The following is a 13100-nucleotide window of genomic DNA, read 5'->3' as shown; positions in this document are numbered from 1 at the left end:
AGACCCCGACCCCGTTCAGACCCCATCCCTCCTCCACAGCGCCCGGGGTGCTGCGCCAGGCCCGTCTGTGGCCGAGCTCGGAGCCCCACCCCAGCCGACTCCTGCTTGCGCCCCTCCCAGGAACCCGGCCCAGGGCTTACCGAGGCCTGGCGCAGGGGTGGGCGGCTCCATCGGAGCGGAGGGGCGAGGGGGAAGGAAGGGCGGCACGGAGGCAGCTCTTCCGGCACACAATGGTTGTCACGGCGACCGCGGGCCGCCCCAAGCCAAGAGCAGCCTAAAGGGGCGTCCGCCCAGGGCCCAGAAGGAGCAAGCACCGAGGGAAACTTCAACAATCTTTTATTACCAAGCTCTCGCAGGGTTAACCCTTTAACCCAGCTAACAGCAAAACAGCGCTCTACCGGCATCTGGGATTGGAGGTGCACACCTAGTAAAGACTACCTCTTAAAAAAAGGATTAAAAAATATATATATATATACACACATCTGCGTTAAGTATCTTTTTAAAAAAAGCAAAATTCACCAGTGTTGCCGAAAAAAAATCCCAAAGTGATTTCAGTCTAACCGCACCCCTACCCCCCACACACGAAAAAACAACATTGGCAGTGTATGCTGGCTCAAACCCCATGCGGGATGCAGCTAAAAAAAAAAAAGCATTTCTTCCCTCTTAAAAAAAAAACCAACAAAAACCTTTCTCCTCCTTCCTGTTCAACCTCCACAGCTTATTCCTAGAAACACCCAAAGAACTACATAACTAAATGCATAGACTAGACCCAGTTCACTTTTCCCAGCCTCCAGAAGTGAAAGTTCACACCAAGGATGGTTCCTTAGCAATTTTCTCCAGCATTACAGTCAGGAACTCGATCCCTAATTTCTGGGAACTTGCAAAACATCCTCAGGCTTCCTGAGGGCTCCGGGAAAGATCACGGGCCAGTGTACCTGACCAAGACTGGAATGCCAGGCTGGGTAAAGAAAGGGGGCCTTTCCAAATAAAAACACCCAACACCACAAAACCTAAAGTCTAACCTGCCAGGTAAAAACAAGGAGCAGCTGGCTGTACCAAAAAGGTGCTTATCTCCCTGCTTTGACCATGAAAGTAATAACAAAGGGGAACAGAGTCCAGAGTATTTGACCTCATCTCCCTTCCAAGAACCTTGACCCACAGACAGCATATTCCAGGCCAGAGGTCCCAGGGTGATTTTTGTTTCTGGCCGGGTAAAGCTGCTCCCAGGCTGCCTGGCTCACTGCTGCTCCGCGGAAAATGTGTGCCCTTATGCAGGGTGCTGAAGAATTAGGAGGGAAATTGTTTTTTGACTTTGACTTCGTAAATGAATGATACTTCAATCACAGCTTCTAGAAAACCACTCAAAGACCCCTGACCCTCAAGGGTCAAGGTCACAGATCCTTCCAGTTGATGGGCTCTTTGCCGGACTTCTGCAGCAGCTCGTTGGTTTTAGAGAAATGCCTGCATCCGAAGAACCCCCTGTACACTGAAAACGGCGAGGGATGCGCGGTCTGCAGCACGTGGTGCCGCTTCTGAAAGAGGAGGAGACGGGGAGTGAGATTGTGGGGACGCTCTCAGGACTTCAGAAAAAAACCACTCTGGCTGTGGCGCTTTCTGTCAGCTCTGCTGCTCCCCTGTGACCGCTCTAAATTCGCCCGCTTTCCTCACGGTGTTGGTTTACTTGCAGCATCCATACAGGTCCGTGCGTTCATCCTCCATTGGTTGGTAGAGCCACTACCTGGGCTAGGCCCTAAGGATGCAGAGCACCCGTCTCTGCCCTCCACTGGCACTCTCGATACGACTCGTAGGTGCCCTTTTCCTATGACCCAGCAGTCCCACTGCTGAGTGGGACTGCTAGGTCTCCCACTGCTGAGACTGTTATTTGGTAAAGGATGCCATGATGCACACATCTCCACAAAGATGCAGGTATGAGGAGGCGCACGGCTCCTATCAGGTAAAACCTACTATAAATCCAGTGTTATGCAACAGATTACAAATATTTTTCTAAAGTTCTGGCAACGCAACACCACATAGCTACTAGAAGAACAAGATCAAGCTACATATGCTGACACAGGGAGACCTCTAAAATATGTCAAGTGGGAAAAAAAAAGCAAGAAAAAGCGATAAATGCGTTAAATAAAAAAAAAATTTTTTGGTAGGGGGGATAAGACCCAAGACACTATTTATAGTAGTTCCTTTAGGTGAAAGATTGTACCTTTCTATGCTGTTTGCATTATCTCACCACCAAAATAGAACACTTAAAATTTTTAAAAATGTCAACTGTAGTTAACTTAGCAGGAAGATTCTGGACCATTTTTGTTTCCTTCTTTATTCTTTCCTGTATTTAAATAAAAATCACCGAACAGGGCTTCCCTGGTGGTGCAGTGGTTAAAAATCTGCCTGCCAAGGCAGGGGACACGGGTTTGAGCCCTGGTCCGGGGAAGATCCCACATGCCGTGAAGCAGCTAAGCCCGAGCGCCACAACTACTGAGACTGCGCTCTAGAGCCCGCAAGCCACAACTAGAGAAAACCCGCGCGCAGCAATGAAGACCCAACGCAGCCAAAAATAAAAATTAAAAAAAAAAAAAAAAAAAAAATCACCCAATAAATAATTGTCTTTCAAGATACCCCTGCCTTCAAGGAGCTGGGTTGACGAGGGGCCATCAGTGAAGCCAGGCAGCCCGGTGTGGGTCAGGGCATGGAACCTGGGTTCCTTCAGGTCCTGGCCCTGCCACTCAGCAGTGGCGCAGCCCCGGGGAAGTCGCTGACCCTCCCTAGGCCACAGGTCACTTTTCACCCGTGGACTGGAAGTTAACAGCCGCACCAGCTCAGGAAGATCCCGTGAAGAACAGAAGATGGGTCGTGCGTGCAGAGCATCCCGGGAAGGGATGCAGGCCGGGTGCTCAGCACAGGGTACAGCATATGGGGCAGGCCCCTGAACACGTGAGCTGTGTGCATTATAAAGGACCAGTCAGCCAGCCTCCAGGGAAGGAAAAGACCTCTACATGCTGGAAAGAGGAAGCAGGACATTCAAAGGCAGGCAGGGGAGTGGTGGGGGGTGGGGGGAGAAGTCCAGGTGGTTCAGGGGGCCTAGAGTTCACAGAGGGTGAGAGGCAGGCCGGGGCCATGCCCAGACCCCAGCTCATGAGCCCAGGTCAAGGCCTTCCAAGAAGGCGTCTGAATGCTCTGCTCTGGGCAAGATGAGATGGGGCTGACCTGAGGCTAAGTTGGGCAGGTGGGAGGGGCGCTGAGAGAAGAAAGTCTGTGTAGGACTGGTTGCAGGAGGTGGGGACAGATACAAAGGGTGGAGAGGGGGAAGGAGTAGCCTTGGGCATCCAGAGGCCCAAGTTTAGTGCGGGATGGACGAGGAAAGGAGAATTGGAAAATGTTGCATTTGATGTGCTTCCAGGTCCCTAGTAAGGAAGCAGCTGAATATACAGATCTAGTGCTCAGGAGACACCCCGGGTTAGACACGTGCAACTTGCTTTTCATAATGGTCAATCTACTGGTTTTTTTTTTTTTTGGCTGCGCCATGCATCATGCAGGATCCTAGTTCCCCAACCAGGGATCAAACCCAGGCCCTCTGCAACGGAAGCGCAGGGTCCCAACCGCTGGACCGCCAGGGAAGTCTGGTTTTTAATGGTCAAGCTACTTTAACAACTGTTTACTTTCAAACTGAACCATTATTAAGATTACAGACAGACTGAGTAAGGGCACTTCTGACCACAAACCTCCCTAAGACACAGACTGGAAATCACTCCCACACACACTTCATTACTGAGATAGTCAGATCTCAGCAGTTAGTTCGTTCATGCCAGGTTTTATTCCTACTATTCCCTTCCCGAAAAGAAAAACACCTGAAAACATCCTGTTCATTCACACAGAACCCTTATAGAGAAAGCAGCTCTTCCACCTGACCTACACGCTCCCTTGCTGTTTGCATCCATGTGTATAAAGACACTGGAAGGAGACGTCAGACAGTAAAACCCAGTGCTTACCCCAGGCCAAGAAGAAGCTGAACGGATGGGGACCAGGAGGGGACACCTTAATATCCTTTATTTTCTAACCATGTGAATCTACTACCTTAAAAAAGGAAAAAAGGCCTAAATTACGAAAGGAAGGTAGAACTCCACTTAAGAGAAAACGGAGGAGATAACGGACATGTGAGTCAAGTCTCTAGAGCTGATGGCCGGCTTGGAACCCTGCCACCCTCGCCCGTGGGCTGGGCAGGCCTCCCCACGGGCCCGCCCAGGTGAGCTGGCTGCTCGGATCAGAGTCCGAAGCTCCATTCACCGCAAGCAGGCAAGTGACCTCGCCTCCTTGAACCCCAGGACAAAGCGGGGTCAGCGTATCCCTCCCACCCCCGACAGCCTTTGTCGAGGTCAGGAGAGGTGCTGTGTGAAAAGTGCTGGACTTGCTCCTGACGCCTGTTTGCACATCTCTGATACACCACAAACTACTGCCATGTTGCCTCGGTTCATCCCTTTACCTCACCTATGACGTGTTGATGCTATGATTTCTCCCCCCACCCTCACCGCCCAATTCAGTGCCTCCCAGTAGCCCAAGCTAAACACTCCTCCTTGCCGTCTCCCTCCCTCCCAGCCCCACGCCCCCTCCTCCCCTTGCCAGAGTCTCCTTCACCCCAGCATCACCTCCAGTCCGGTCACAGGCATCCCAGAGAGAAATGCCAGTGCTCAGCACAGAGGGGAGGCAGGACCAGCACGGTTTTAGGACTGGGTTTAAGGGGATGAGGGAGGGCATTCAAGGATGACTTCCGGTTTTTAATCTCAGCAACCAAGTATACGCAGGTGGGTCGGGGGAGGATGCGGTGGGGCGGGCAGAGACTGAAGAGCTGGGTAGGTGTCGGGGACCAGCCACCAGGGCCCAGGTTTAATAATCATCGCTGATGGTGTCTTCACGGGGGGGAGGTTAAATTTGCGATTAAGTGGAACTCTTCCTATTTTCCATACACCCTCGAACTTGTTGAAAGCAACAGACTGACCTCCCTCATCATTTACTGCATCGTTTGTTACGTGAATGGAACCTGGGGACATGTGTATCTTTCTGTGTATGCAGCAAGTTTATGCCAGCGTTACCAACTGCATCTAAGCAGAAGTTGGCCAGCTGCTCTCCTCATACACAACTAATCATTTCGTCTGAGCTCTGTTCAATTTTCTTTCTTTCCTTTTTTTTTTTGGCTGCGCTGTGCGGCATGCAGGATCTTAGTTCCCTGACCAGGGATGGAACCTGTGCCCCTGCGTTGGCAGCACGGAGTCTTAACCCCTGGACCGCCAGGGAAGTCCCTGAATTCTGTTCAATTTTCGATGGGAAACCTAATCCTAATTATCACAGTTTTAAGGAAAAATAAGCTTCATTTTATGACGTGGATTTTCTAGGACCACATAAAGGGATTCCTAGAATTCTCTAACCTGTTTAAAAAAAAAAAAAACAAAAAAAAACAAACAAACCCCAAAACATACCCTATCAATGGCACTGCCTTTCTTCTGAGCATAAGAGCCCCAGAGCAGGAAGACAAGGCCGTTCGAGTTCTGATTGAGCCAGGACACAACAGCATCGGTGAACTGCTCCCAACCTCTCTCTTTATGAGAATTGGCCTGATGCGCCCGGACGGTGAGGACGGCGTTGAGCAGGAGAACACCTGCGAGCACACAGCGAAGAAGCAGGTTCAAGGGAAGCTGAAATGTGGAATCTAAAGTTCGACACAAATGAACATATCTACGAAACAGAAACAGACTCACAGATAATAGAGGACGGACTTGTGCTTGTCACGGGGGGGGGATGAGGGAGGGATGGACTGGAAGTTTGGGGTTAACAGATGCAAACTATTATATATAGGATGTATGGCACAGGGAACTCTTCAATATCCTGTGATAAACCATAATGAAAAAGAATATGTATATATATAACGGAATCACTTTGCTGTACGGCAGGAATTAACATTGTACATCAACTACACTTCAATAAAATTAAAAGAAAAAACAAGGGGGAGGCTGAAGCGAGTTGGCCTAAACACCCAATAATGGGCTCAACACATGACGAAACCACCCCGAGATGGAAGCTGGTGCAGCCACCTGAAATCAGGTGGTGGAGAAAGCATTAGGACATGACCAGCTGGTGCCTCTGTGAGAGATTCATTTTCACCTCTGCACTTTCAAGACCGAACTTCTGAGTTTGCAACAGTGACCGTGCATTATATCCATCATCAGAAAGAATTGTTTAAAAAAATATACCCCGGGCTTCCCTGGTGGCGCAGTGGTTGAGAGTCCACCTGCCGATGCAGGGGACGCGGGTTCGTGCCCCGGTCCGGGAAGATCCCACATGCCGCGGAGCGGCTGGGCCCGTGAGCCGTGGCCGCTGAGCCTGTGCGTCCGGAGCCTGTGCTCCGCAACGGGAGAGGCCACAGCAGTGAGAGGCCCGCGTACCGCAAAAAAAAAAACACAAAAACCCTAACTGATATGAAATAACCCTGGAAAGTAACACAAGGAGGCCAAGACGTTTCACTGAAACAAAAATCTCACTGCAAGAAAAGAGTAGATATTCTTTCCTTATCCTGATTATAGTTTGTTAAAAAAGGAGAAAGAAGTCCCACAGATAGATATTAAACACACACAACATAACCCGTGTGTCGAAATGAGAAAACTTGAGGCCACCTTCTGAATGGTCGAAGTTGAGTGGCTCAACGTGACGAGGGACCAACTTTTCCCTTTCATACTATGATTAAAACATGAAAAACACTGGCTGCAGGATAAAAGCGAGATACATTTTTTTCCCACTAGATTACTGGTTTATTACAAAGGATATTAAAGGATGTAGTCAAGTCAGATGAAGAGGTGCAAAGGGCAAGATAGAGGGAAAGGGCAAGTGGCTTCCATGCCCTCTCTCAGCTTGCCTCTCTCTCCAATCTCCATGTGTGCACCAACCCAGCTCTCCAAATGTCATCCTTTGGGGGTTGTATGGAGGCTTCATTACATAAGCACGGTTGATTAAATCACTGGCCGCCGACAATGGATTCAGCCTCCAGCCCATCTCCTCCCCCTGGATATCAGGGCGTGGTGAGATACATGCTTTGACTTACATGAACTTAGCCATTTTATTAGAGCTCTCTGGTTCTTCATGGGTATCTTTTAAAAATATAAGCAAGCCAGACAGAAAAGACAGTTGAAATCCATCCAAAACACATCTAGCAGTGGCTGGTTTACCTTGCCTGGCCCATCCGGATAAATCTCCATGACCAGGATGAACAAAACCATCTATGTCTGTAGACAGCTCTTTATAAATGTTTTCCAAACTGAAAGCAAGCCAGAAGAAAAACAAACAAAAAAAACCAGAATCTTAAGCACAATTCAGAAAGTTCAGGACCCTCCAGCACACACGCGAGTTAGTCTGCAAAGCCAGCCCTCGGGGCGGACAACAGGACGCACTGCATTGATTCACGGGAAACACTGCCCTTCCTCGAGACAGGCACACCTGCCAAACGCCTTTACTTCGGTCAGTGCTTGGGTTTAAAGAAGAGAACTTTGGAAAACCTAAGCAAATTAGCCCAGGAGTTACCACCCCACTCCCAAGTGATGGATTTAGTTTATACCTTTAATGTTCATTATATTTGTAAATGATATGTAAAATCCTCCAAAGCAGGGGTTCTTAACCAGGGGTGATGTGGCCCCACAGGGACTGCTGGAAACGTCTGAAGACATTTTTCATTGTCACAAATGGGGGGGGGAGGCGCGCGTGCTGCTGGCATCTCGAGGCCAGGGGTGCTTCTAAACATTCTACCACGCACACGGCAGCCCCCCGACCACAGAGACCCAGCCCCACATGTCAGCAGTGCAGAAACTGAGAAATCCTGCTCTAAAGGCTAGTGACGGTCCCACAAACAGGTGCACCTGTAATTTGAAAGTGATCACGATTGGAGCTGAGCCACCTGTAAAGCCTGCGTACCTGGGCGGAGGTGGCACGGGCCTTTGAACACTAAAGCAGAGCCCATGAGCTTGATTGGGTCCGTGATATGGATCCTGTCCCAGGATGACAACCTTCACCTGTGAACACCAGATGACGAGGATCAAACACTATAGTACAGGCAGTCTGAACGGACACCTGGCTGGCTGATAACTTATACAAAGGAGCACTATGAGGACAAGGGCAGGCCCCCCTCCCGGCCCAACTAAGAGCCCCCAGAAGGGAGCAGGTGACTTGGCACCATCACTTTGCATTACCCAGTTATCCTTCCCTCAGTCACCTGCTGCAGTGCCCCCTCCCTTCTCTGACCCACGTTGTTTGAAACAAGCTGGGGTCAACTTTGCTTTCATCCCCTTCATTTTTCAAATTACAAAAGGAAATACGCCCTTGTCACAAGTACGACCATCCGGAAACATATCAAGATCTCCCGGTTATCCCTACCCCGTCCTGATTCAACCATTTATAATCACCTATTGATATATAATTAGGGTCACTGTACTCATCACCCTACATTTTTGTGTTTCTCACATCATACACTGTAGGCCTCCTTTAAGTCAACAGAGCTCTGTTGATGGGCAGTCAGCTGGTTTCCCAGTTTTTTCCCTTAAAAAAATAACGCAGTAGACATCCTACTACATGTATCTTTACATACTGCTGCTTTCATTTCTATGGAATAGATTCAGAAGAGTGGAGTTGTTGGTCACAGTATAAGTGTATTTAAAATTTTCATCGACATATGCCAAATTGCTTTCCACGAGTTGAAGAAACTCCAGTTGCCCACCAGCAGCATATGAAGGAGCCTGTTCCCCTGGACAGGTACACTGCAGAGATACTGTGGGTTTAGCTCCAGACTGTCTCATTAAGCAAACATCGCAATAAAACAAGTGACGTCAATTTTTTGGTTTCCTAGTGCATACACGATATGGTAGTCTATTAAGTGTGCAATTGCATGTCCAAAAAAAGTACGTATCTTAATTAGAAAGTACTTTAGGGCTTCCCTGGTGGCGCAGTGGTTGCGCGTCCGCCTGCCGGTGCAGGGGAACCGGGTTCGCGCCCCGGTCTGGGAGGATCCCACATGCCGCGGAGCGGCTGGGCCCGTGAGCCATGGCCGCTGAGCCTGCGCGTCCGGAGCCTGTGCTCCGCAACGGGAGAGGCCACAACAGAGGAAGGCCCGCATACCACCAAAAAAAAAAAAAAAAAAAAGTACTTTATTGCTAAAAAATGCTAACCATCATTTGACAATGAAAGGTTGCCACAAACCTTTGATTTGTAAAAATCGCAGGATCTGCGAAGCGCAATAAAACAAGGTCTGCCTGTGTCCTCTTAAGGGATGGAACCAGAGGAGAATGAGGTCCCTGTCACTGTCAGTGGTGTAAAAATACTACTAGGCCTTTTGATCGGGTGCCCGCCCACCCACGCCTCTTCATTCCCACACTTCTGCCATGTTCCTTCTTAAGACTCTCCTTCCGTAGCCAACATACACTTTATCCTTCAAAATACAGCTTCAGACGTTCCCACAATCAGGCAGCTTTCATGGGCCTCTCCGTTCCTCCGGTTGGTACTCGCACTGCCCCTGGCATATTCCCCAACATGAAGCAACCTGTCCGAGCAGGGAAGCTTTCCGGTTCTGGTCCTGGATAAGGACCTCAGAGGAGCCAGGTAACATCCCCGACCCTCCACGTGCTCATTGGCAAAGAAGCCCCACTGGGCCATCTGATCCTCAGAAGTCTCAATGCACTTTTCTTAGTCTTTCTTTACCATATTGCTCATTGGTACTCAAAACAGGACATACTTCAAACAAGGGGCAAACTAGTACTGAATTTAATAGGACTTTTATTTTTTTTTTTAACTTTATAAACAAGGAGGTATGTTCGAAGTGCTTGCTCTAAAATGAAAACTGTGAAGTCTGCTAAGTATTAGGAGTGTCAGCCTTATCACACGATGGCTTCTTCAACAATTTCGCTTCTCTTTGATTTAACAGGTACTTATTAAACCACGGGATTCCTACCCTCAGCTTACAAAATCAGTAAGGCAAAAGGAGAACAAAAAAATGGAACACCTCCAATGCAAGCAGATACTAAAAACCCACATCACAAAGGAAACCCACATCACAAATATAGTGGAGGACAGGCCTCCTTCCGGGAGGTGCCAGAGATGCATCTAGTTGGTTTTCAAAAGACAGAAGTGAGGAGAGGGTCACCGCCCCGTCCAGCTCCAAAGGAGGAGAATGGAAGGTGGAGGTGAGGCTGGGAAGCAGGAGGAGGCCGTATTCACCCTCAGCTTTCATAGTTTACACCGTGGGAAGCCACAAACAAGCTTCTGACAGCGAGCAGCCATTGCATACATTGAACCAAAGCAAAGGAATGTGTTAACAGGAGATGTGTTCAGGCCAGAAGTCAGGAGTTTGAAAGCATCAGCTGTAAAGGATGGTGTGGTCAGACAGAAAGAACACTGAGCTGCAAGTCAAGGTGGGACCGCCGACAACCACTTGAAAAAGACTTAACTGCTTCGTGCCTCAGTTTCCTCACCACCACACTTTACCTCTCACGGGCATGGGGTCGGTTTAAGGTTAAAATAAAATACAAGTGAGAGCATACAGACCCACGGTTTACGTACATACTTTTCTTTTTTTGCTATATGAATGGCACACAGTAAAAGTTAAACAGGGTACATACAGGCTAAAATACAGCCCGCCAAACCTCACAATTTCAGTATTTTATTTATTACTTAATTATGGGCAGTGGCTTAACTCCAGTGTCCCTAATTTAAAAACACCATTTGAGTCCTACTCCGCTTTTAGTAAAATTCATCCACAACGTGTACTTACATCTCTTATGTCACACATTTGGGTCCATGTGAAGACCTGCTCCGGGGGTGGGTAAACGGTGTAATGTTTTCTTTCTTCTGCAACAAATCCCATAAGCTGATGGAAAGATAAACTAGATTTACAATCAGATTCTCACTGGAAAGCATAAGAATTCAATAAGAAAGCTTCTAATGCAAGCTACTGGAAGAGCTCTTAGCTAGCTCTTTGCCAAGTTTTATATCCAAATTCTGCGTAAAAATCAAAACAGTTCCCCTCCCGACATTTTAATTCCCTTCCCCTTTCTTTGGGCTGGGTCAAAGTTGATTGGCCTGGCAGCCTTGATTTCCTGCGGGCGCCAACCCCGCCCTCTTTTTTTTAAAGGGCAGGTTTCATTCAGTCGGGTTTGTGGTTTACCAGGCCACTCTTTCCTAGGGAGCAGACTAAACAAACGGGTTAAAAGAAGCTATGATATCACCTCATAGTCTTTTAAGACTCTTAAACCGGGCAGATTCAAAACATCATGGCTGTATGTTGAAGGAGGGAAAGTAGCAGCTCACGAAAGCAATATCCTATAAACGTGGGCTTGGCCTGCTATATTTACAAGTGCCCGCAGTCTCCAACTTTACCTTAATAAAATATGGTTTCCCGAACTCCCCGCTGAGGTGCTTCTTCCAACTCTCACCAAAACCTACAGGCACATTGCGCGCTGCGAGTCTGAGCAGCGCGGCGGCCTTGTTCCTCTGGATGCGGATCAACTGCTCGGGGCTCAGTGGAGACGAGGGCGGCGTGCCGGGGTCCTCCTGCCCGGCCCGGATCTTCTTGGCGGGGCTGGCCTGCAAGTGGTCCCCGCAGAAACGGGTCACGAGCCGCAGCAGGCCTCTCGCGGGAGCCCGCAGCTTCCGTCCCCAACCCAACAGCCCAGGGTAGAAGACACCCATTCTTGGGGTTTCAGCCCCGCTCGGCAGGTCCGTACAAACCGGACTCTGGAAACCCAGGGCTGATCCCAGTCCGGCATCAACAGGCCGCTGCCCCAAATTTCGAGTTTGGTACCAAAACAGGGCAGGAAAAAGGTCTGTGAGCAACGCCCGCAGCGCCTCGCTAGGGGTTCGCGGAGAAGCGGCCCAGCACCCAGGGCCCCGCCCCGCGGGTCCCGCCACTAGCGTCCCCACGTGGTCTTTTCGCGGCAAAACCCCTCCCCTCCAGGACCCACCCCCCCTCCCTCTTCTGATTGGAGGGTGGGCCGGCCCCCTCGCCTCTGATTGGCGCCGTGGGCCCCGAGGTTCGCCTCCATTGGCTGACCCCTCAGCATGGCCGCCGATGGGGCGCCAAGGCGGCTGTTTTGAACACGTGGAGGCCCCAGTTTACCCAGTCAGCCCCATGTTCTTGCAACTCCTAGGTCGCGCGGGGTCCACCGCCCTCCTCGCCCTCTTCGCCCTCCTCACCCTCCCTTCCCCCTGACCCCCGGCCCCACGAGCGGTCCCCGCCGCGCCTTACCGCCGCATTCCCGCTCTCAGCTACCGCCGCCACGCCGTTCCACTGCTCCGCCGGCCCGGAGCTGCAGGCACGTCGCTTCCTGGCGGGGTTCGGGGAGAAGAAGGAGTAGAGGGTCTTCTGGCCAATCATCCTGGAGCCGAGGAGGGAGCGAACGCGCGCTGCCCGGGGACCCGCGAGCTTGGCGCCAGCTGCGGCGGTCAGCAATTGGCGCCAAGCAACCCGCGCATGCTCCGACCGGGGGGCGTGTGTGAGCGAGGGGGCCGCGGAGGGCCTAGTGCGCATGTGTGGGAGGGGCCGCTGGGCAAGGTCCCTGGGGCGACGTGGGGCTCAGAACGGTTTTTAGAGAGGACAGGTCCTTTCCTTGGGTCGGTTCACTCGGATGTTTACTCTTTCATTCATTATTCTCACCCATCATACCTCTGCCTTGGGCAAGTCCCTCCACCTCTCAGCCGGTGAAAGAACTTAAAAGTACCCGCCCCGTAGAGTTTTTTGTGGGAGTGAAATTAGCTTTAAAATAGTAATTGTTTTGCTTTTAGTTGTCCAATTTTCACAACCTGTTTTACTGACGACAAACTAAGGCCTAGAGGCCTAACCTGTAAGGTTTGGGGGAGACTTTAACAGAGGTCATAAAGGTTAAACTCCAAACTAGCCATCCTCTGAAAGACATCCCCATACACCTGGGATTCTTCTCTCCCTCCCTCCCCACATCCAAACTATGGACAGGTCCTCGAGGGCCTATCTCCATAATAAAGCCCAAATTCAAAGGCTGCTCTCAGTCTCTTGTCTACTAACTACAATCCCAGCGGGTCTTCTCTTTTCCTAC

General features: G+C 50.1%; 1 protein-coding gene across 1 annotated transcript; it reads right to left on the bottom strand.

The window, feature by feature from the left end:
• Positions 1–319: 319 nt before the first annotated feature.
• On the bottom strand, positions 320–12475 carry UNG (uracil DNA glycosylase). The gene is made up of 7 exons (XM_007129498.4): positions 12278–12475; positions 11410–11616; positions 10805–10900; positions 7960–8057; positions 7221–7309; positions 5481–5659; positions 320–1532 (listed from the first exon to the last, which is right to left on the bottom strand). The coding sequence occupies exons 1-7, from the start codon at positions 12404–12406 to the stop codon at positions 1392–1394; spliced, it is 939 nt and encodes a 312-aa protein (XP_007129560.1). The 5' UTR covers positions 12407–12475; the 3' UTR covers positions 320–1391.
• Positions 12476–13100: the final 625 nt, after the last annotated feature.

This window comes from Physeter macrocephalus, chromosome 19 (assembly GCF_002837175.3).
Source record: "Physeter macrocephalus isolate SW-GA chromosome 19, ASM283717v5, whole genome shotgun sequence".
NCBI classification, from domain to species: domain Eukaryota; kingdom Metazoa; phylum Chordata; class Mammalia; order Artiodactyla; family Physeteridae; genus Physeter; species Physeter macrocephalus.
Note: the sequence above shows the minus strand (reverse complement) of the source record. Positions and strands in the feature narration are given on the sequence as shown.

What these genes read in the sequence shown, in the direction of transcription:
- UNG (XM_007129498.4), bottom strand. Translation starts at nt 12,406, where the DNA reads ATGATTGGCCAGAAGACCCTCTACTCCTTCTTCTCCCCGAACCCCGCC. An exon ending in CTGAGAGCGGGAATGCGGCG is followed by an intron (nt 11,617 to 12,277) that starts GTAAGGCGCGGC and finishes GACCACTTGCAG; the next exon opens with GCCAGCCCCGCCAAGAAGAT. An exon ending in GGAAACCATATTTTATTAAG is followed by an intron (nt 10,901 to 11,409) that starts GTAAAGTTGGAG and finishes TCTTTCCATCAG; the next exon opens with CTTATGGGATTTGTTGCAGA.